The sequence below is a fragment of the Gymnoscopelus braueri genome, assembly GCF_963280865.1.
Source record: "Gymnoscopelus braueri genome assembly, chromosome: 24".
Classification (NCBI taxonomy): domain Eukaryota; kingdom Metazoa; phylum Chordata; class Actinopteri; order Myctophiformes; family Myctophidae; genus Gymnoscopelus; species Gymnoscopelus braueri.
In genome coordinates, this window is record NC_137626.1 from 8285928 (window position 1) to 8306728 (window position 20801).

The following is a 20801-nucleotide window of genomic DNA, read 5'->3' on the forward strand; positions in this document are numbered from 1 at the left end:
CGCCTGAATGACAGCACACACTCATCAAACAGAGTAGGCAAAAAACTAATAAACTCCACGTTTATCTTTCATTGTGATTTAAAGCGCACCTTGGTGTTAAGCAGAGGCTGCTTTCATGTTCTTTCACCCCTGGTTAAAGGCAATGGTTTAATCCAGAGTGATTTGATAGGTCGTAACCACAGTGGGTCGTACGGTACTAAAATTACAACAAGATATCGGGAGAGAGAGAGAAAAGTTTTGGGAACCAGCAGCAACACGAGGAAAGGCAACGCACATTGCAGAGGAATATGAACTGATTTTGCTGCTCATAAACGATATAGCAGGAATTATGTTGAACAGTAAATAGCGGTTGGCTCTTATAAGAGCCTTTTTTGATGTTTTTGTTACCCAGAGAGGGCACAAAATGGACCCTTAAGGGCTGGCCGTCATGGGTGTGTCCCTGCTTTTGCTCGTACAGTGCCAGTTGTCTCCCCCCCGCCCACTTGCGGCCCCAACAGTTCTGCAACACGGCGCTGCTGCTTTGCCAATGTTTATAACAGAGTTTAGGTATTTCTGAATTATATTATATTCTGTCAACATATCAATACAATACATATTTTAAACATAATCATCTTTGTCATCACAGTACTTTATAGCAGTCTCTGCATTCAGGCACAAAGACACATTAACTATACTTAGCTTTTGAGACAGATGAAGTGTGCACAATATATTCCAATATAATTGTATTATGTTTATATCATACTGTACAACACAATAAAGCCAGCGGCTTGTTGCGGTCCTTTCACATGTAGGCTACTGTATGACTAGGCTATGTGCAATCTCTTACATGTAGTTACTTTATCAGCTGAAGCTCTATAATTCAGCATTATGAAAATGTGTCTCGCTTCAACAAACTGAGACAGCAACGCTTTTTAGTTAAATGTGTGTGTGTTAAATGTGTGTGTGTTAAATGTGTGTGTGTGTGTGTGTGTGTGTGTGTGTTAAATGTGTGTGTGTGTGTGTGTGTGTGTTAAATGTGTGTGTGTGTGTGTGTGTGTGTGTGTGTGTGTGTGTGTGTGTGTGTGTGTGTGTGTGTGTGTGTGTGTGTGTGTGTGTGTGTGTGTGTGTGTGTGTGTGTTAAATGTGTGGGTCAGGGCCGTGAGTGGCCGGCGGGTGGGGGACGAGAACTGGAACTGTACGTGCAAAGGCGCTAGGGACGCGTCACGGGTCCATTTGGTCACACTCCCAGAGTTAAATTATCACCGGTAAATGAACACTGGAGGGGTCCCTGTGTATATCTGTTGTATGCAGTTCGGCCCGGGAAATACAGTATGTGACAAACTGTGAGAGTCCAACATTTTAATGAACAGCAGCAGCTGCCTTTTTCTCTTCATTAAATATTATTGGCTATAATTCATGAACAACAATTCTACCTTTTCACAGCAGTTGGGCTCATTCTGTTTTTCAAAGTGACTGTCCCACTCAGCAGTTATTGATTGTATTTAACATATTAATTTGGAATGAGCAATATCTTTGATGTGAGGACGAGAGGTGTGCTGATTAGACAGACTGACAGCTGCCGCAGCACTTCATTTAGCCTGCTTTATCCTGTTGGATTCCTTCAACATATATGCTTCATATAGCCTACATATAGCCTGTTGCTGGCCGCCACAGAATCTAATTATTAGGCTAATATAAAAACAAGAGGCTTCAGGGGGAAATGATCGATCGCTTTGTAACTCCAAGTAAGTTTCAATCACTTTGGTTTATGAACAAAGGCTTTGATCTGAAATGGTAGTTGATAGCCTACTGGACACATGGTAATCCACACGGCAGTAGAAAACATTTAGCCTCCCTCCCGAAAGACTGTTGACTTCATTATTTACTGTAGCTCCAACATATTATTGGCTGATGATAAATGGCACAAGGAATTAATAATCAGACTTTGAAGATAACAGAGAGAGAGTTTGAATGGCAGGCATCCCTTCAGAATTACGTGCAAGACCAGGTATCATGCATCCTGCACAGCGTGCCTATAGAGTTATGATATATATTGTGTGCCACGCTTAACCGTCCGACCACAAGGAAATAAACAAAACCCCCTTAAATAAAAAACAAACGTTCCCTAAATCTACAAAGTAACTACAGTAGTTGCTAAAGCTGTCAAATACTAGTAGGGAAGTAAAAAGTAAAATATTTGCAAGAGATATACTGTAGTGGAGTAGAAATATAAAGTACCTTAAGATTTTACTCAAGTACAGTACTTGAGTCAATGCACTTTCCACCACTGACTACATTTCCTAATAAGCAGATGGGGGAAGAGTAGCCAAAAACTGTACTCAAGTAAAGTTACGACTCAAGTAGAAGTAAAAGAAGCCATCCAAATAAGTATTTCAGTAAATATCTAGTAGAATGGATCAGATTTAATGTTTAAATAATGAGAGCAGAATTAATGTAATAAAATGTACAAAATATGAATGTGTAACTGCATGTCCAATAGAAATAAACAAAATATTGAATAGCATTATGCAAATTCAAATATGACCTAAACCTATCCCTTTAACCACTTTCAACCTGGAGGAGTCACTATGTTGGTCATGTCATTATAGGCAAAACCTTTCAAAAATAACAAATAGAATATCTATTTCACTCAGTCTGGCCTGTGCCCTGAGATGAGTTTGACACCCCTGATTTAAACCTATATCAACACTTGTTTCATTAGAGAGAAGCTACTATTAATTAAAGTACTTCTGTTTTGTGTGCATTCAGAGAGGAAGTGATGAAAGCTTTGAGTAGGTACTCAGTAGCTTGATGAATATATCAACCTTAGTGTATAATTCTACAATCCTACAGTATGTGGACACCACAGGTAGGCGGGGTTCACCCCAATACTAAAAGCTGGTAATTTGTAATAAATACATTTATTTGTATCATTTTGGTATTATAGTTGTGATTATTATCATCTTAATTCACAGTAGGATGTAAATGAGTGAATGTCACATGCTGCTGTGTATATGAGCTGTTCATCTAAATATCTGGATGTGTGCTGCTTTGATTTCATGAATAAAATAGAATACACACTTACACTTCCTCATAGCCAGCCAGGGGGGTTTCAGCCTGCACTCTCCACCATGGTCAAGACTGGGGGTGAAGGAGAGACAATATGAGGCCTTAATATCATTTGGTAATGAAACAATGATTGATAATGATTTTCACCATTAAACACTACTATACATCATCACAGTATGATTTATATATTCCAAACGTACTAGAACACATTTGAGTGGCAGCAGGTCTCTCCATACCTGAGAGCCTCCAGTGGTAGAGCAGAGAGTTGATCAGTGTCTCCTAGGTGATTGTAGTTTAAGTCCAACACTTTCAAATGGGAGTTGGATCTCAGAGCTGAGACCAGATGAGAACAACCTTCCTCTGTGACCTGACAGCCTGACAACCTACAGTACACACACGCACGCACACACGCACACACACACACACACACACACACACACACACACACACACACACACACACACACACACACACACACACACACACACACACACACACACACACACACAATGATTTTAATATTCTAAAGGACATGAACACACCTGCATGTGATGTGATGCTAATGTTCTAAACATACCTGCTACTATATGCTATCTAAACAGTATTATGTACATATATATATATATTCTTTGATTACATTTTTGACACGTTTCTATACTGTTTCCTTTCTCTCCTGCTCTTATTCTACCTCTATCTCGCACACACAATTGTCACCCTCTTCTTTACACCTGTAAACCTGTGACGTGACAATCCCACACACACACACACACACACACACACACACACACACACACACACACACACACACACACACACACACACACACACACACACACACACACACACACACAGTTTACATTCATTTAACTCTGACCAATCTCCCTGATTTTCTATCTAAAAAAAGGGATATTTTAATATGGAACTATTGGAGACAATATATTTCTATTAGAACCCACAGAGACACCCATGCAGTGCCAAGTCAGTGTTGTGGAGGGTCTCACAGCACACCACTGCTCCAACTGGTCCACACTTTGCACAAATATTGCTCAGTGGTCATTGGGATTGCTGCTTTACGCACCGTTAATGTATATTGTAAACACGTTGTTACATATACATTTTGATTGTTTTTTTGCTCCACATTTTGGCCAGTAGGCGGCCTGTTGCACCACATTTGGTTACATATAGAATTATGTTAATTAGTTGTAGGCTATACCTGATGTAATGACAGCTCTCAAATACAACTCACTGATGTCATTCAGAGGGTGACACTGATTACATCCCACATGTTCTTCTAATGGTTTTGATTGTCTGTCAGTGTTTATGTCATTCATAAAATCACTCTGCAAGTGATCCAGACAAGTTCTCTGTTGTCCCAAATGTGTGTACCATTTGTCATTTAATATCATGTAGGCAAGGTTACTGAGCACAATCATTTTCCCAACTTCTTCCCAACCATTGAACGTTTTTATTGTGGGAAATGAGGAGGGAATAACTCACAACTTTGTTTATACTCCTCTATCTAGCCTATAACTCATTCATTCAAACCAATGTTACATGTGCATGCACACATCATTTGTTTTCATTATTAAATGAAAAAACACTCTGAATTCACAACACATTCTCTAATGATCATGTATACAAATACATGATCAATACAAATGACACTCAAAGCTGATGGGGACAGATGGGAGGAGGCCTGGTAGTGTCTGTAGTACAGGGGGGCTTTCACATAGGAAGGGGCCAAACTTTTTTCTAGTTCAATGAATCAATGGTCCAAACTTGTGAAACTTAACAAGTTGTCTTTGCATTCGACAGCTTGACAGATATTATACTATATACTATTGTCTGTGCCCCCCAACACACACACAGACCAAAAAAGAAAAGTAATTAGGATAAGCTCCATGTGTAATTACTCCAGAATTGTCATCTGTTGAACAGATTCATGAATACTGACCTGAGGGTCTCCAGTGTACAGTGTGGTCTCCCCAGTCCAACGCAGAGCTCCTTCACGCCTGAATCGAGTATATCATTATTGCTTAGATCCATTTCTTTCAAATTAGAGGAGCTGGAGCTGAGAACTGATGATAACTCCTCACAGCATCTCTCTGACAGGTTACAGCCACTCAGCCTGAAGAAACAGTAGTGATTACATCATTGATTAAACATATCCAATCAATCCACTTTATTGTCACAACACAGTTACAGGTAAAAGTTATAAGAAAAAGTTAAAAGTTAAGTAAAGTTAAGTATTATTTAAAAGAAATTCAGGCTTTCATGTTTGCAGTTCAAGTGGTAAAAGATTACAAGTAAAAAATGGAAAATAAAAAAAGCACAAAAAGCCTGAAAATAGCACCATGTTAAGATCAGTATTCTACTTAGAGGGGAAATTCAGTAGACTGCCATGACAAGATGATTAAAGTTGGGGTCAAATAGCCTGGCTACTGTTGGCTATTGTCATCTGTTGAACAGATTCATGAATACTGACCTGAGGGTCTCCAGTGTACAGTGTGGTCTCCCCAGTCCAACGCAGAGCTCCTTCACGCCTGAATCGAGTATATCATTATTGCTTAGATCCATTTCTTTCAAATTAGAGGAGCTGGAGCTGAGAACTGATGATAACTCCTCACAGCATCTCTCTGACAGGTTACAGCCACTCAGCCTGAAGAAACAGTAGTGATTACATCATTGATTAAACATATCCAATCAATCCACTTTATTGTCACAACACAGTTACAGGTAAAAGTTATAAGAAAAAGTTAAAAGTTAAGTAAAGTTAAGTATTATTTAAAAGAAATTCAGGCTTTCATGTTTGCAGTTCAAGTGGTAAAAGATTACAAGTAAAAAATGGAAAATAAAAAAAGCACAAAAAGCCTGAAAATAGCACCATGTTAAGATCAGTATTCTACTTAGAGGGGAAATTCAGTAGACTGCCATGACAAGATGATTAAAGTTGGGGTCAAATAGCCTGGCTACTGTTGGCTATTGTGCACATTGTAGATTATAGATATGTCCTGATTATAGTGTCATTGTCTCTGCAGCTAGCAACCACAATAATGTGTCAATACAGAACATGAGTACATGGGGCTCGCCTTATCCATGCGTCTGGTGTAGCTGGTATGATTGACATCCATTGGAGCTTTCCAAACGCATACGCAAACAATAAATTCCATGCACAGACGCACATTTTCACACCCGATGTAGCTCGGCCGTGACTTTCTTTCTACTAACAACGAACCACCTGCTATCTGTAAGCCTACAGTGAGGAGCTATGACCCGGGTGTGGGAGGTAATGCTAGCTGGGACCTGCGACCCACACTGACTTCATTTGGGACTTCCACACTGACTTCATGCTTAGATTTTATTACCTTTGCCTTGTATATTATGTTTGTCTCAACTGTGTTGATTTTAGTATCTTTGTTATCTTACCTCTGAATTTTAATTGATTGTTGTTTTGTATCCTTATGGATGGTTTATATCTTAGCATTGTAAAGCACTTTGTAACATTGTTTTTGAAAAAATAAAGTGTATTATTATTATTATTGATTTTATTGTTATTATAAATTTACTATTATTAATGTATTATTATTATTATTATAATTTTGTATTATCATTATAATAAAAGGAAAGCGGTCAGTCCTGAGTCAGTGCAGTGTTGTGTGTACCAGGTGAGTGCAGCCGCCACGGTAAACACCACGGTGGTAAAGCACCAAGTTAAAAACAACAACACTGAATAGAACAGAGATTGATAGACAGACAGACAGACAGACATAAAGAAGAACACAAATTTTAACTGTTGTTCGTGGTTGTAAATATACATTTTCCATCCCCCCATAGCAATCAGACTTAAGATAAACGAGGGAAGAAAGACAGGCAGACAGAGCTTCCTACATGCATCCCCCAGCTGATAATCATTATGATTAATGGATGTGTTCACCCAGGTCAGACTCATCCAACGCCTATGCACACATACACAGAATGTATGTTAGTCTATGTTTGAGCAAGGTTCCTAATTTAAAACATTAGTGTTCAAATCAATTAACCATTTTAACCCTTCCATTCCTATTTTGGATTTTTCCAAAAAATCTATAAATAGCCGCTCTACAAGCCCACAACAAATCATGAAGAGGTTGTAGATCTGCTATTTTTGCTATTCATTATTTTGTATAGGAATGAAGTGGTTAAATTATTGTATTTTCTTTCCTATAACAGAAAAATGACACATTAAATGTATCCAGTTATCAGTTCACCTACAGAGCTCTATTGGAGACTTTGATCACTGGCAGCAGCCCCAGAAGAGCCTCCTCTGAAGCTTGGTATTTCTTCAGGTCAAACACATCCAGCTCCTTTCCTGATGACATCAATATGAAGACCAGAGCTGACCACTGAGCAGGAGAGAGTCCTTCTGTGGAGAGACTTCCTGTATTCAGGTACAGTTGGATCTCTTCCTCTAGAGAATGATCATTCATCTCATTCAGACAGTGGAACAGATTGATGCTTCTCTCTGGAGAGGGATTCTTCCTGATCTTCTTCTTGATGTAGTTGATTGTTTTCTGATTGGTCCATAACCTACTTCCTGTTTGTCCCAACAGTGTTTGTAAGAGAGTCTGATTTTTCTCCAATGAGAGGCCCAGCAGGAAACGGAGGAACAAGTCCCAGTGTCCATTTGGACTTTGTAAGGCCTTGTCTACAGCACTCTGGTAGAGGTGTGTTGTCTTAGATTTGCATATAAGCTTGGACCACATGGAGGTTGACAGTAGGTTGACACCGGTGTTGATGAATGAGACAAAGACATGAAGAGCAGCCAGAAACTCCTGAACACTCAGATGGACAAAGCAGAACACCTGGTCCTTGTACCACCCACCCTTTACCTCTTTAAACATCTCTGTGAACACTCCTGAGTACACTGCTGCATCATTGATATTAATGCCACACTCTGTCAGGTCTGCTTCATAAAAGATCAGGTTGCCTTTCTCCAGTTGTTTATAAGCTAGTTTTCCCAGAGACAGAATGATCTGATCTGGACTACAGTTAGGATACTTGTCCGTTGTCTGTTTGAACTGAACCAACATGAAGTGGATGTACATCTCAGCCAGGGTTGTTGGCAGCGTTTCTTTCCCCGCTGTTTTCATCATGTCCTCCAGAACTGCAGCAATAATCAAACAGAAGACTGGGATGTGACACATGATGTGGAGGCTTCGTGATGTCTGGATGTGTGAGTAGATTCTTCTGGCCAGGCCCTCATCATCACTAAATTTCTTCATGAAGTACTGCTCCTTCTGGGGGTCATTGAACCCTCTCACCTCTGTCACCCTGTCAACATAATCTTTAGGGATCAGAGGGGCTGCTGCAGGTCGTGTGGTTATCCAGATGCGAGCAGAGGGTAGCAGGTGTCCACTGATGATGTTTGTCAGTAGCACGTCCACTGAGGTTGGCTTTGTTTCGTCAGTCCATGTGTTATTGTTCTCAAAGCGTGAAGGAAACCTCCACTCATCCAGACCATCAAAGATGAACATAACGTTGGAAGTATTGAAGCTGCAGATTCCCGCTTCCTTGGTTTCACCAAAAAAGTGATGAATAAGTTCCACTAAGCTGTATTCCTTCTCCTCTTTTTGTATCAAATTCAGCTCTCGGAAAGTGAATGGAAAGATGAAGTGGATATCCTGGTTGCCGTTGTTTTCTGCCCAGTCCAGAGTGTATTTCTGAGTTAAGACTGTTTTACCAATGCCAGCAACTCCCTTTGTCATCACTGTTTTGATTGGTTTATCTTGTCCAGGTTTAAAGATGTCTTCTAATTTGATTGGTGTTTCTGGTCTGGCTGGTTTCCTGGATGCTGTTTCAATCTGTCTGACCTCATGTTCCTGATTGACCTGTCCACTCCATCCCTCTGTGATGTAGAGCTCTGTGTAGATCTCATTCAGAGGTGTTTTTTGTCCTTTTGTCATCCACTCCAACATACACTGAAACTTCTCCCTCAGAACAGACTTAAGTTGTTGTTGCCACTCAGCAGCAGGAGTTTCTAAATGACAAAAGAACAGAGGACATCATTAAGTGCATGTTATGGTAAATGTGTTTCTCTAATGAGAGGTCTTGGTGTCAGATTATATAATACATTGACAATGATGAACCACTTGAGCCTTATATAATTTATCATACTTTAAATATCTGCAAGCTCACAACGTGGGGCTACGCGTTGTGAGCTTGTAGATCGGGTATATTCGCTATAAAACCAAAAAACAACAACAACAGTAGTAGTTAAACAACAGATGAAGATTCAGGCTTCCTATTGTTATTTATAAAATATATATACATTTTCTTATTCATCTTTAGTATAATATCACAATTAACCACTTAAACCCTATATATAGTACTTAGTTGATAGGAGTCCCTCAGGGCTTCATAGTAGGCCCACTCGTTTTCACTCTAAACTAAATATCTTCACAGAAGGTAGCTAATACAAGCTCACAACATGCCACACTGCAAGGTGTTATGAGCTTTAAGATTTGCTATTTTCCACTGAATTTACGCCCCAAAATAGGGACACTAGGTTCATGTTGTTTAATCACAGTGAATATATTATACATTTAGCCAATCAAGAGAGAGAACCCTACAAATATAATGCTATAATTGTATAGTGTTCCAGTTCCAATTGTCATCACCAAGAAATTCATCACAATTCATCATCATGAAATTACACTTGTTTATCCTGTATGAGTTGTCAGGAGTTCTCAAGAGTTTGTCTGACTGCTGAATTGTTACTAGTCCACACCATGGAGGACAGCAGTACAGTGTCCTTGTTTAATGTGTTGTTGTTGTTGATAAAATAATAACAGCACAATCAAATAACACTTTTGGTGGTAAACTTTAAAATAAAACCCATGTTATTGTGAATTCTAAATAAAACCGAAACTGAAAACTGTTTAAACATCAGTTAAAATAATAACATAATAATAAACAATAGATAGGTAGTAAGAGAAGAGAAACAGACATACCAGGTTCTAGATCACTGTTCACGTTTGATGTTGGAACAACTCTTGTTCTTAGGGGAATTCCTATACAAACATGCAAGCAAAAGCACACGGACACACAATACATACCACACAGAGACACAATACAAATGTCAGCTATTTCCATGAACAAATGAGAAGCAGTTCTCTGAGTATGATGCTAAATTGGAGCTCTGCATCCAGCAGAAATACAAGTTAATTTCAAAAAAGAAAACACAGAATAAACGTTGTTCCTCATGAAGACATGTCCTTTTATCAGACCAGTCTCCATGTGGAGGTCTGAGCACAGGACCTGTCCTCCTAAACATGTCTTCAAATATCTGCATTTGTGATGCACATTTGATCAAATAAAACACAAAACCACCATGTTTTATGAAAGCTCTGTACAATTAATTTTGAGTGATGTTGTTTTTGTTGTTGTCATCAGAGTGAGATGGCAGCAGTCAAATAAGAAATACATAGAAAAACATTTACTATAGTCACATTTTATAGATAGAAACCATTTGCTTTAATTTTTTCATCAGATTCATCATCAGTGGCTGCATCATCAGAATACAGAGAAAAGATCAGTTTCATTTCACGTTGTTACAGTCAAGTTATGAAATCAACACCAGCTTCATTTTAGGGCTGCAACTATCAATTATTTTCTTTGCCTTATTCTAGCAATTCCTTTTATAATTAATCTAATAGAAGGGCATTTTTTTATATATAAATTTATTTTTTTAATACAGCAACAACCATTATTTTATACTTCATCGCACAACAATGTTGAAAATAGCAGATCAAGCCCACAACGCTTCGTGATGCATTGTGAGCTTGTAGATCTGCTATTTTCACTATTCTTTGTTTGTATGCTTTGAATTGCTTTAACATTTTTATCTGTAGCCTAATACGCCCAAAATAGTGATACATTATTAATCAATTATCTTTTATTAAATGATTGATTATTGATTATGTTTTATAATCGATTAAATTGATTAGTTTGATTAACTGTTGCATTCCTACTTCATTTGTTGTTGGTTTTGTCATGTGAGGAGACGACCCATATGACCCAGTGAACTGTCAGATATACCAGCCACTGAAAGGTCACTTCACACTACTTTACTACTCTGTTTTATCACCTCTGGGTCCATATTTATCAAGCCTCTCATGGTAGGAAAGTGCTAAGTGCCCAACTAGGTGATCCTACTTTAAGACACATAAGTAGGAGCATGTTGTTAATATTCATTTGTTAGGATGGAGCTCCTGTCTCCACCAGAATGTAGGAGAGCTCAAGAGCTGATCTAACATGTTAGGAGTAGTTCCCAGCAGATGTGTGCACATTCTGAGGAAGGACAGATGTGTTGCATGGGAACACTTGATAAGATCAAGATTATTCAATTACTTTTGTATATCGTTTGGGTAAATACGGTCCTGATTAATGTTATAATAAATATTCATAGGAAAACTAAACTGAAAGGACAGTTATGTCTGCTCCCCACATCTCTGCTATGATTGTAGACTATGCAAATAGTCTTGCCACACACACACACACACACACACACACACACACACACACACACACACACACACACACACACACACACACACACACACACACACACACACACACACACACACACACACACACACACACACACACACACACACACACTCCTTGATGTTGTGGCCAAATGATCCGGTATATTTTTTGGTGGTTGGTCTGCTTTTGCAAATTGTAAATCAATGAGATTTATTTATACATTTTGGCAAACAAACTTTTGCCTATAACCATAGGCTATTTAGTTTAGTATATTTGTTTTATGGGGGGGTGGGGGTTCCAGGGGGGTCCCCAGCAAAAGTATAATATAAGTCACAATCATTTTCACCACTTTATCCATTATTTTATACTTTGGCTATTCAAAAATAAGCTCATTGTGCATCACCTCATGATGAGCTTGTAGATCTGCTATTTAAAAAAAATGGTGAACTTGTGCAAATCTTTGAATATATATATGTTTTAAAGCGAACATTTTTAACTCAAATGTTTGCTTCTGGGGGTCCCCCTGGAACAAAATATTTTGAGATGGGGGTCCGCGGCCAAATACATATAATTTTGGGTGGTCCTTGACATGAAAAAGCTTTCAGCACCACTGATGTAGCAACATAGGTTTTTCAGAAAACTGAAGACATTTGTAGAATCAGTCTCAGGTCTTAATGGGTTAAAAAGAGTCTTTCATTGTCAAGATCACACAGATCACAGCCTGTGAGGCATCACCGCTTTGTTGAAATATGCAACAGTGTAGCGACAACAGTTAATCAAACTAATCTATTTAATCCATTATAAAAAAAGTTGATAATTGAATAAAACAATAAATTAATGTCATTATAGGTGTAAAGTTTAAAAAAAAATTGTAATAGTGGGAATAGCAGATCAACAAGCTCACAACACATCGCGATGCGACGTGTTGTGAGCTTGTAGATCTGCCATTTTCACAATTTTTGCATGACACTGACCGTTGTGTTGAAGTATAAAGTTATGATTTGTTGATATATAACGTTTCTCAATTAATGGATTAATTGAAAAAGTAATCGATAATAGCTAAGAAAATAATCGATAGTTGCAGCTCTACAACACTGTGATTATTAACAACACCAAGTATTCTCACTTTATAGCAACTCTCAGATTGAAGAATTGATGATTGGAGGTTAATTATGAACACACACACATCATGTGTTATGGTTGTTATGCTCATCCCTATGGATACTATTATTATTTTCATTATGAAAATAATATTTATAAATAATATTATGGGAGTCCTGCACACTGTCTTCACTTAAAACAGAAATAGTTTAATGAAGATACAACGTTTCAGTCACTCGGACTTTCATCAGGTATGATATGAAACGTTCATCTTCATTTAACTATTTATGAAGCATAGTGTTAGTTCATACAGAGCATAGGAGTCATACACGTCTCAGCTGTAATCAGCTGTCAGTCTGCTGATTGTTTACAATCAGCCTAGCTTCCTACTCTCCAATCACAGCTATGCCGGTCATTACCAAAGCAGCCACACTTCTCTACACTGCAATCAGAGCTCACGCTCTTTACAGAGCTGCTCCTTTAAATAGGGTTTCTCCATTCACTAGATCTCTGCTTCTCTTGCTGCTTGCCACACGTCTGCTGCAGTGTTGCCAGGTCTGCTTGTTATAAGCGGCTTTGGGCTTGTTTTTCTGTAAAGTTGCTGAGTTGTAAATATTGGTAGTTGCGGGTTGCTTTTTTTCTTTTTTAAACCTTTGGTTCTCAAACATTTTCATGCCAAGGACCCCCAAATTAATGTGAATTTGTCCAAAGACCCCCATCAGAAATTATAATTTTTGCAAGGGACCCCCGTATCAGATTTGTGTTAAACTGTTTCAAAAGATATTCCATATTTTCCCTTGTTTTGAAAATAGTAGATCTACAAGCTCACAACGTGTCACATCATGAGCTTGTAGATCGGCAATTTTCAAATAGCTGACGTATATCCACCTGTTTCCTAGGCTTTTCACTGTGTTCCACTTCCTGTCTTTTGATCTAATGAAATCCAATGAAACCGGTCAGATGACTAATGATATCCAATGAAATCCGACAGGAAGTGGAAAACACACAGCCAAGAAACAGGTGAATAGGTTTGAAGATTTTTGGGCTTGTTTTCATAGACCTGTTTGCTTATTTCTCTCACAAATCTGGCAACACTGGTCTGCTGCTGCTTTAGCTGCCTCCTCTACCCTAGCCTTCACCTTTTGATCAGAGTCTGGCATAGGCTCAAATACTATTGGGATTGTATGTCTGCTGATTCAAGTCAATCTGTCAATGTATTGCTTAGGCCCGCTCTTGTATACCTGGGGGGTTTTGCTTAGTATTCTGCCTAGGGTCTGCCTGACGTTTCTTCCAGTTAAGAGGGAGTTTTTCGTTGCCACTGTCGCAAAATTGCTTGCTCAGGGTGGGATGTCGGGTCTCTTCTCTACATGTAAAGTGTCTTGAGACAACTTGTTGTGATTTGACACTATAATAAAATTGAATTGAATTGAATTGAGTATTCCCTGATTTTGCTCAGCAAAACAAAATTTAGGGAACATCCCAAGAGCGGAGCCATTAACACCAAGTTTAACTGTATTCCACTTGTTCCAATAAATGGTTATCTATGTTGACGTGAGTGTTCCTGACTGAACTGCTGTAAGTGAACACAGTGTGCATGGACTCCCCTTTTTTTTTTATCTCTTCTCAAGTTCATAACTCCTACTTATTACCTGTCCATTTCAATACAGACCTTTTCTACTAAATTATTATTATTATTATAAATTAGTTGGACGTTCAACTCCAGACCAAGTCACATCACAAATTGCACAAATAAAGTTCTCAAACTTACCTTCAGGATCATCCACATGCACAGGCTGAGACCCATGTGAAGAAAACCTCTTCTTTATACGACCTGAGATGAAATTCAAACAGTGATAACATAAAAGTGATATTAGGTTTCATGTGCATGTACACATTTCTTCTTTCTTAATCATTATTAATTAAATATAGTTTTTCAGGTACTACATAGTACATACTACGGATCCGCAAACCAGGTTAAATAAAGAATGTTCTGTATAATGTTACAGAGCAGATCTCCATCTCTTGCTATTCCATGTTTGACCTAAAGGGGTCACTGTAGGCCCACTTCACAGTGCTGAACTGATTCACTCACTATGAGTCACACAGCGCTCACATAGGATATGGCAGTGAAAGCATGTTGTATGTTATGTGTAACTTAAAATCAGTAGATAAACTTACCACGATATTTCACACCCAGCATCAAACCCACTGCAATGATGAGAGCAACAATAATGCCTCCAACCATCCCTCCCACAGGTGTCTGTTTCACAGGTTCAGGTTCTTAGGAGACAAAATAAACAATTACATTACTGGGTTTAATTTGCTTTCAATTCCACAATAATAAACATGCTCTGCATTTAGTTGACAATTTTATTTGTTTAAATAATGGGGGAGATATCATTATTTTAAACACTCAGGAACATACAATAACTATTAGAGTACTTTCAGACGTGCAGATGGTTGTATTTCTGGCAGGTCTAACTGCCAGCTGATCAGACTCAGTGAGCCTGACTAATAAGCTAACGTCTTTATTCGTTCTATTTAACCTGTTTTCTAGCTCTTTCCCTTTGCTCTCATTCTACCTCTATTCTCTCTCTTCTCACAGAATACTACAAAATGATGAAGCGCACAGAAAGATAATTTCACCCACTGCTTTACACTATAAGCTATGATGTGACAAATATAACTGATTCTGATTTTTAGCCACAAGAAAATTAAACGCATGAAGTATAGCTGAGTTTGAGATCATTTCAGGAAATGAAAATGAAACTTGAGGGTAAATTTCACAAAGTTCTCCCCTCCCTCTTTATTTTATCATCATCATTATCATCATCGTCATTATGATTATTATTATTATTATTATTAATAATATTATTATTAAGGAACAGAACTGATATAATGAATTCATTTTAATGACTTACTTGGGATGTCAGATTCTGTTTCAACAATGTAAAGTTGGTTAAAGATGATTAATGAATTAATTCACTAGTTGTTACATACTTTACTGAGAGAGCACAGAAGCACATCAAAATGTCATCCGCATTAGGAGCCAAAATATCAGTGTTGTCCCTGTAACACAGTGGATACATTTCTACTCCTAAATTTTTATCCCACGATTTTGTAACCCTATTTTTTACACCCAGTGCCAATTGTCTATGTAATCCTGGGCACTACCTTCCCTCTGCCAACCTAGGGAGGCCAGGGCCGAGCTCATGCCTCCTTCAATGCATGAGAGCCAACTGACCTTCTTGTCACCTGACAGGGGAGAGTTTCCCTGGTTGGACGTAGCGCGTGGAAGGAACACGTTATTCCAACCAGTTCCCTTCCCCTCCATCAGGCGCCCCGGCTGGCCAGGGGGAGGCATTTCTACACATTGTGGAGTAAACTACATACCTTTGTAAAGCACGTTGACAGTGTCACCACTCTGGTCCACACTGACTGGGTTCTTCATTTCACAAAATAATTGTTTTACTTTCTTCCCTTCCTCATCGTTGGTGATATTTGACTCTCTAGAGTTCTGTCCAGAGTCAGACACCATCCATTCCCCTTCATCTTTCTTCCAGCGATAAGTGACCGGACCTGAGTCTCTGATGTTCCCTTCACAGACGAGTATGCAGCTGGTAGAGTTAGTTGTACAAGGTTCCTTGATAGCCACCACTGGCTTTGGGACTTTCTCTGTTGGGGAAAAAGAATGAACACAGCTCAGAATTACTCCACACTGCAGTTAGAACATTTTGATGAGAAAAATAAGTTGGCTGTGTGATCTTCCTCAGGTAATTGTGGTGCATATACACACAGAGGGAACAAAGCGTTGTTGTTTTATGCTTCCCATACATTTTCTATGGCAGCAGTGTAAACAAAAATCATAATTTGTGTCTGCAGTGCAAACATTTTTATAAAAAATATATTAGAAGAAAGGCAGCATTTCTTATGGATGGGACTGACTGTGTCAATCAGATTGTTTAATGAGACAGGGCAGCAACCGTTTTGTCAGTGACACACAACACCACTTTAGATTGACAGAAATGAGACCAGAGCATCCAGAGCTGAATGGATAGGTAGGAGTTGACATTTTAAATGGCCCACTGGCCCGGATGTACTTTTTAAACAGTCCGGTTCAGCAGAATGCACCTTCAGTGTTTCCCTATGCATTCAGAATGCGCTGCAGCAACAAATTATTGTTATAATAATTTTTTGAACGATGGAAGATGTCCAATTATACACTTGTAAGGGGAGGAGAGGAGAGGAGTGGAGAGATGAGATGAGAGAGAGAGGGAGGGAGGGGGAGGGAGGAGAGGAAATGACTCTGTCCATACTCCAGACCCATTGAAAGAGTTACGAGACACTTGATCTAGCTCATGTTACTTCAGCATTTTCTTGTTCTTGTTGTTATCTCTGAGCACACATAAACACATTCCAATCAACTGTAAGTGGTTTTGGCAATAAAGGTTTTAGAATATTATGTGAATATTCTCAAAGGAAGTCTATGGGTAAACTCTCTCAATAGATGGGGCGGGGCGACGATAGCGTAGTGGTTAAGGCGTGTACAACATATAGGCTCTAATGCAGGCTGGCAGCGACTTGCAGGTTCGATTCCCAAGAGCCCGAAGCCTATGATGTGTGTCACTCCCTGAATATCTCTCCCCGTTTCCTGTCACTGTGCTATCCAAATAAGGCCCCAAAAATATATTTAAAAAAAATAGATTGGGCCCGGCTCTGTCTATTTACAAAATGGCATTGCTTCATATTGAGGTCAATTAACTTGATCATCTCAGCATATTAAATCAAGTTAAAACAGCCACTGGTTAGATGTCAACACTGAAGCAAAACAACGCTGATCAGGATTATCATTTGCCGAAGACAAAAAACAAGAGTCCTGCAACTTCATGCCATTACAGAGATAGACTGCATTGCCTCCCAAAAATAACAGATTTACAAGCTATCATCACGTCGCAATCCAAGGTGTGGATATATTGTAGATTTGTTTGTTTAGTCAAGAAAGCAACAGCATGCACGACGGAGTATAAATCAAGCTTAACATTCAACAAACAAAAAATCTGCGTTATTTCCCATACACAGTGTTTTGCCTGGAGGCGGTCCACCGGGACACCTGCCAATCTCAAAGACTCCTGACTTCTAACTTAGAGGGCAAAAGAATTAAACAAATTAGCCAATTACTACAAGTAACTGGTGGTTTAAAAAAATATTATTACCAAAAATTATTATTACAAAGAAAAGAAAATCAGCAAAAGATTTGAGGGAGAGTGACAGGTAGTACGAGATAAGTTTCAGCCACATTGGAGACACCACTGGAGTTGACTTGAATATGACGCAGCTATGAGGTCTTTTGTAAATCAATGCCAACTTATGCGGACAAGTAAGTTAAATAGAGAAAAGGTAACGTACGCAAATAGCCAATCTTAAGCTCACATTACCTCACGTGACAATGTGACATGTAATGTTGTGAGCTTGTAGATCTGCTTTTTTCGAGCGACACCATCATATAACTGACATGCAAAAGTGTCACTTTTCAGCTACAGTCACCTTTTTGAACCCAAATAGGGCAATTGTGTGACACCTGACCCAAAATAAAACAACATGTTGTCACCTTTTTCACCTCGGGCTGTTTGCATGCCTAAAGTAAAGTGATGTGCACATAAGTCACCAGTTCTGCTAAATCAGTCATATACAATAAACAACAAAAATAAATGAAATTGTGTAAAAAACAAAACAAAAAAAACTGCCTAACAATGATGTCACTAGAAGGCAGGTTTCTGAAGTGTCTACAGTAGAAAACATATGTACCATGTTATCATGAGCATTAGTGAGGACCAATTATATGAAGATAGGTTGAAAATTGACCTTGACCTTGACCTTAATGTCTACCCCTGGATAGGGGCTGGTCAGAAGGTCCCCAGTTTGTCCCCCCGGGTCTAGGTGTCAAGGTGTCCCTGAGCAAGACACATAATCCCTAACTGCGTCCAGGGCATTGTATTAATGGCACCCACTGCCCCTAATAGTTGTCCACATACAGTATGTGTGTACAGTGATAAAAATATACTGACCATATTATTAATATATTATTCACAGATCTAAATGGCAGCTTAAGGTAATAACAATGTGGGTGTGTTTCATTTAGGTGTTTCTGTGTCCCAGCATTAAGTTAACTGTACAGGAGTTTATACCATTTATAAACAGCTTGTCATACAAAACAGAAGAAATGAACTTTCTCACAGATGGGTAGCCGGTAGTCTTGCATGGCCAGACTGTTGCCTCCCACGATTTTCAAATGCTTCTTATAGCATTCAGAGATTGTGGAATAGTTGTCTGGCTAGGTAGCCGGTGGCAGCTGAATGTCATATTAATTATTTTTAAACAAGACCAGGAGCACTAACAATCTCTACAAATTGGTACAGATAAAAACGAAATAAATCATTGTGAAAGGTGTTGAAGTTGGTGCTTCTAGGGGGATTAAACATTTAAACACAGCTTGCATTTTATTGACATGCCCACCGGCATCAAACAGTTAGTGGTGAATGTGATTCACTCTGCTAGCCTTATATGTATCATTCTGTACTGTTATCCGGATTCCGGCAACATCGGAACGGTCGGCACCGGGTATTTCTGGGGTCCAGGGACCCCCATAAGTAAAGATGTGTGTTCAATTGTTCAGAACAGAAGTACTCGCCATTTTTCAAGATTGTTCAACATCTTTCAAAGACAATTCAGCTCTCTGAAAAATAGATGATCTACAAGCTCACAACCCGTTTTACTGGCAGGGCAACGCACAATACAGAAACATAACAGTTTAAGAAAATAATAAAACAAGATATTGTATTGCACATTCTAGGCCGAGTAGGTATTGGTGCCGAGCGTTCAAGTTACCTACAGAGTAAAATTCACACAAAAAAAAGGTTTTTACTATTCACGGTCAAATAGTTGAACTGACACAGCACTGATTATGTTCCACATCACAGTAAGTAAGAGGGACTAAACATGACCCTTCGGCCTTCTATTAACTCTAACCATTCAAATAAAAAATGGATGTGTATTTAAAAACATGAGCCATAACATTTATCTTTCACAGGACACAATTACGCCCCCATCTGGCAAAGTCAGGTTACACAATTCATACTTACTGATCACTTTAACTGTGTAAGTCTTGTTCTGCAGTCGACCGTTTACCTCCACAGAATATACTCCACTGTCTTTAATGTTCGTATTGTTGATGATCAACCGTCGAGTTTCTTTATTCAATTCTGTGCGGTCTCTATATGTCCCATAGTAATCCACATCAGGACCTAAGTTCTTATACCATTCTGCTACCTTATTGGGGCCATGTTTCCACAGGATGCCAGTGATGGGTTCAGTAACAGAGTTGGTTTCTGGAAGCAATTCAAGGATTCCTCCCAATGGTCTGTATGTCACATCTTGTTGGTCTGTGTGGAGAAAATTATTTCAGTCAAGTTGAATAGTTAAAGCAGTCAGTATGAGATACAGTAGAATGAGAGCTTTAGCAGCACAAATAAGTAGCTACTGTACTGTACATCAGACTGAAACAAAACTATAAAAAAAACAAATCCTCAATAATCTCTACAGTAGCCTATAGTTATTAGGTTTTAATGTGTTTGAATATTTGAATTCAATCAGTGTTTTCTAGTTAAGCTTTCATTAGGGTCAACAAGAAAATATTTAAGTAATGAATCAGGTGTCTGTTTTTTTTGTTGTTGTTTTTTCAGAAGTCTGCCTCTGCACCCAGAATCACAGTTACTGTATAAGAGGTGTACGGTAAATCTGGAAACTCATAATGCAATATCGGTATCATTTGATTTGACCATGAAATTAAAAGGTTATCGAATATTGGCAAAAATGTTAATATTGTGCATTCTTAGAAAATGCAAAATGGGAGAAAATCGACTTGGGGGAAAGGGGCGTGGCCTATGGGGAGTTGCGTCATGAATGAATCCAGGAATACAGTTCAAGAGTTATAGAACAAAACGTGTAGCGGCAGGTAGAGCGCCACCATGGGGCCAATTTGAAAGATTTGGGGTGGGGTGTCTTCCACCGCAAATGAAAAGTCGGTCCAGCAGTTTGTAGAACAGCTACACACACACACACGCGCGCAC

At 38.8% G+C, this 20801-nt stretch overlaps 2 protein-coding genes across 3 annotated transcripts in view; one reads left to right on the forward strand and one right to left on the reverse strand.

The window, feature by feature from the left end:
* Positions 1–20801, forward strand: part of LOC308080264 (sodium/potassium-transporting ATPase subunit alpha-1-like) — a 377427-nt gene that overhangs the window by 312381 nt on the left and 44245 nt on the right. The window lies entirely within an intron of this gene.
* LOC308080260 (NACHT, LRR and PYD domains-containing protein 3-like) overlaps positions 1–20801 on the reverse strand; it is a 185136-nt gene that overhangs the window by 3741 nt on the left and 160594 nt on the right. Inside the window, exons 3-11 of the mRNA XM_080422040.1 lie at positions 16069–16350; positions 14854–14955; positions 14444–14506; positions 10038–10097; positions 7300–9064; positions 5534–5707; positions 5003–5176; positions 3285–3431; positions 3065–3120 (exon numbers count right to left, since the gene is read on the reverse strand). Of these exons, the coding sequence (XP_080278166.1) occupies positions 3065–3120; positions 3285–3431; positions 5003–5176; positions 5534–5707; positions 7300–9064; positions 10038–10097; positions 14444–14506; positions 14854–14955; positions 16069–16350 (2823 nt within the window). The remainder of the gene's footprint in view (positions 1–3064; positions 3121–3284; positions 3432–5002; positions 5177–5533; positions 5708–7299; positions 9065–10037; positions 10098–14443; positions 14507–14853; positions 14956–16068; positions 16351–20801) is intronic.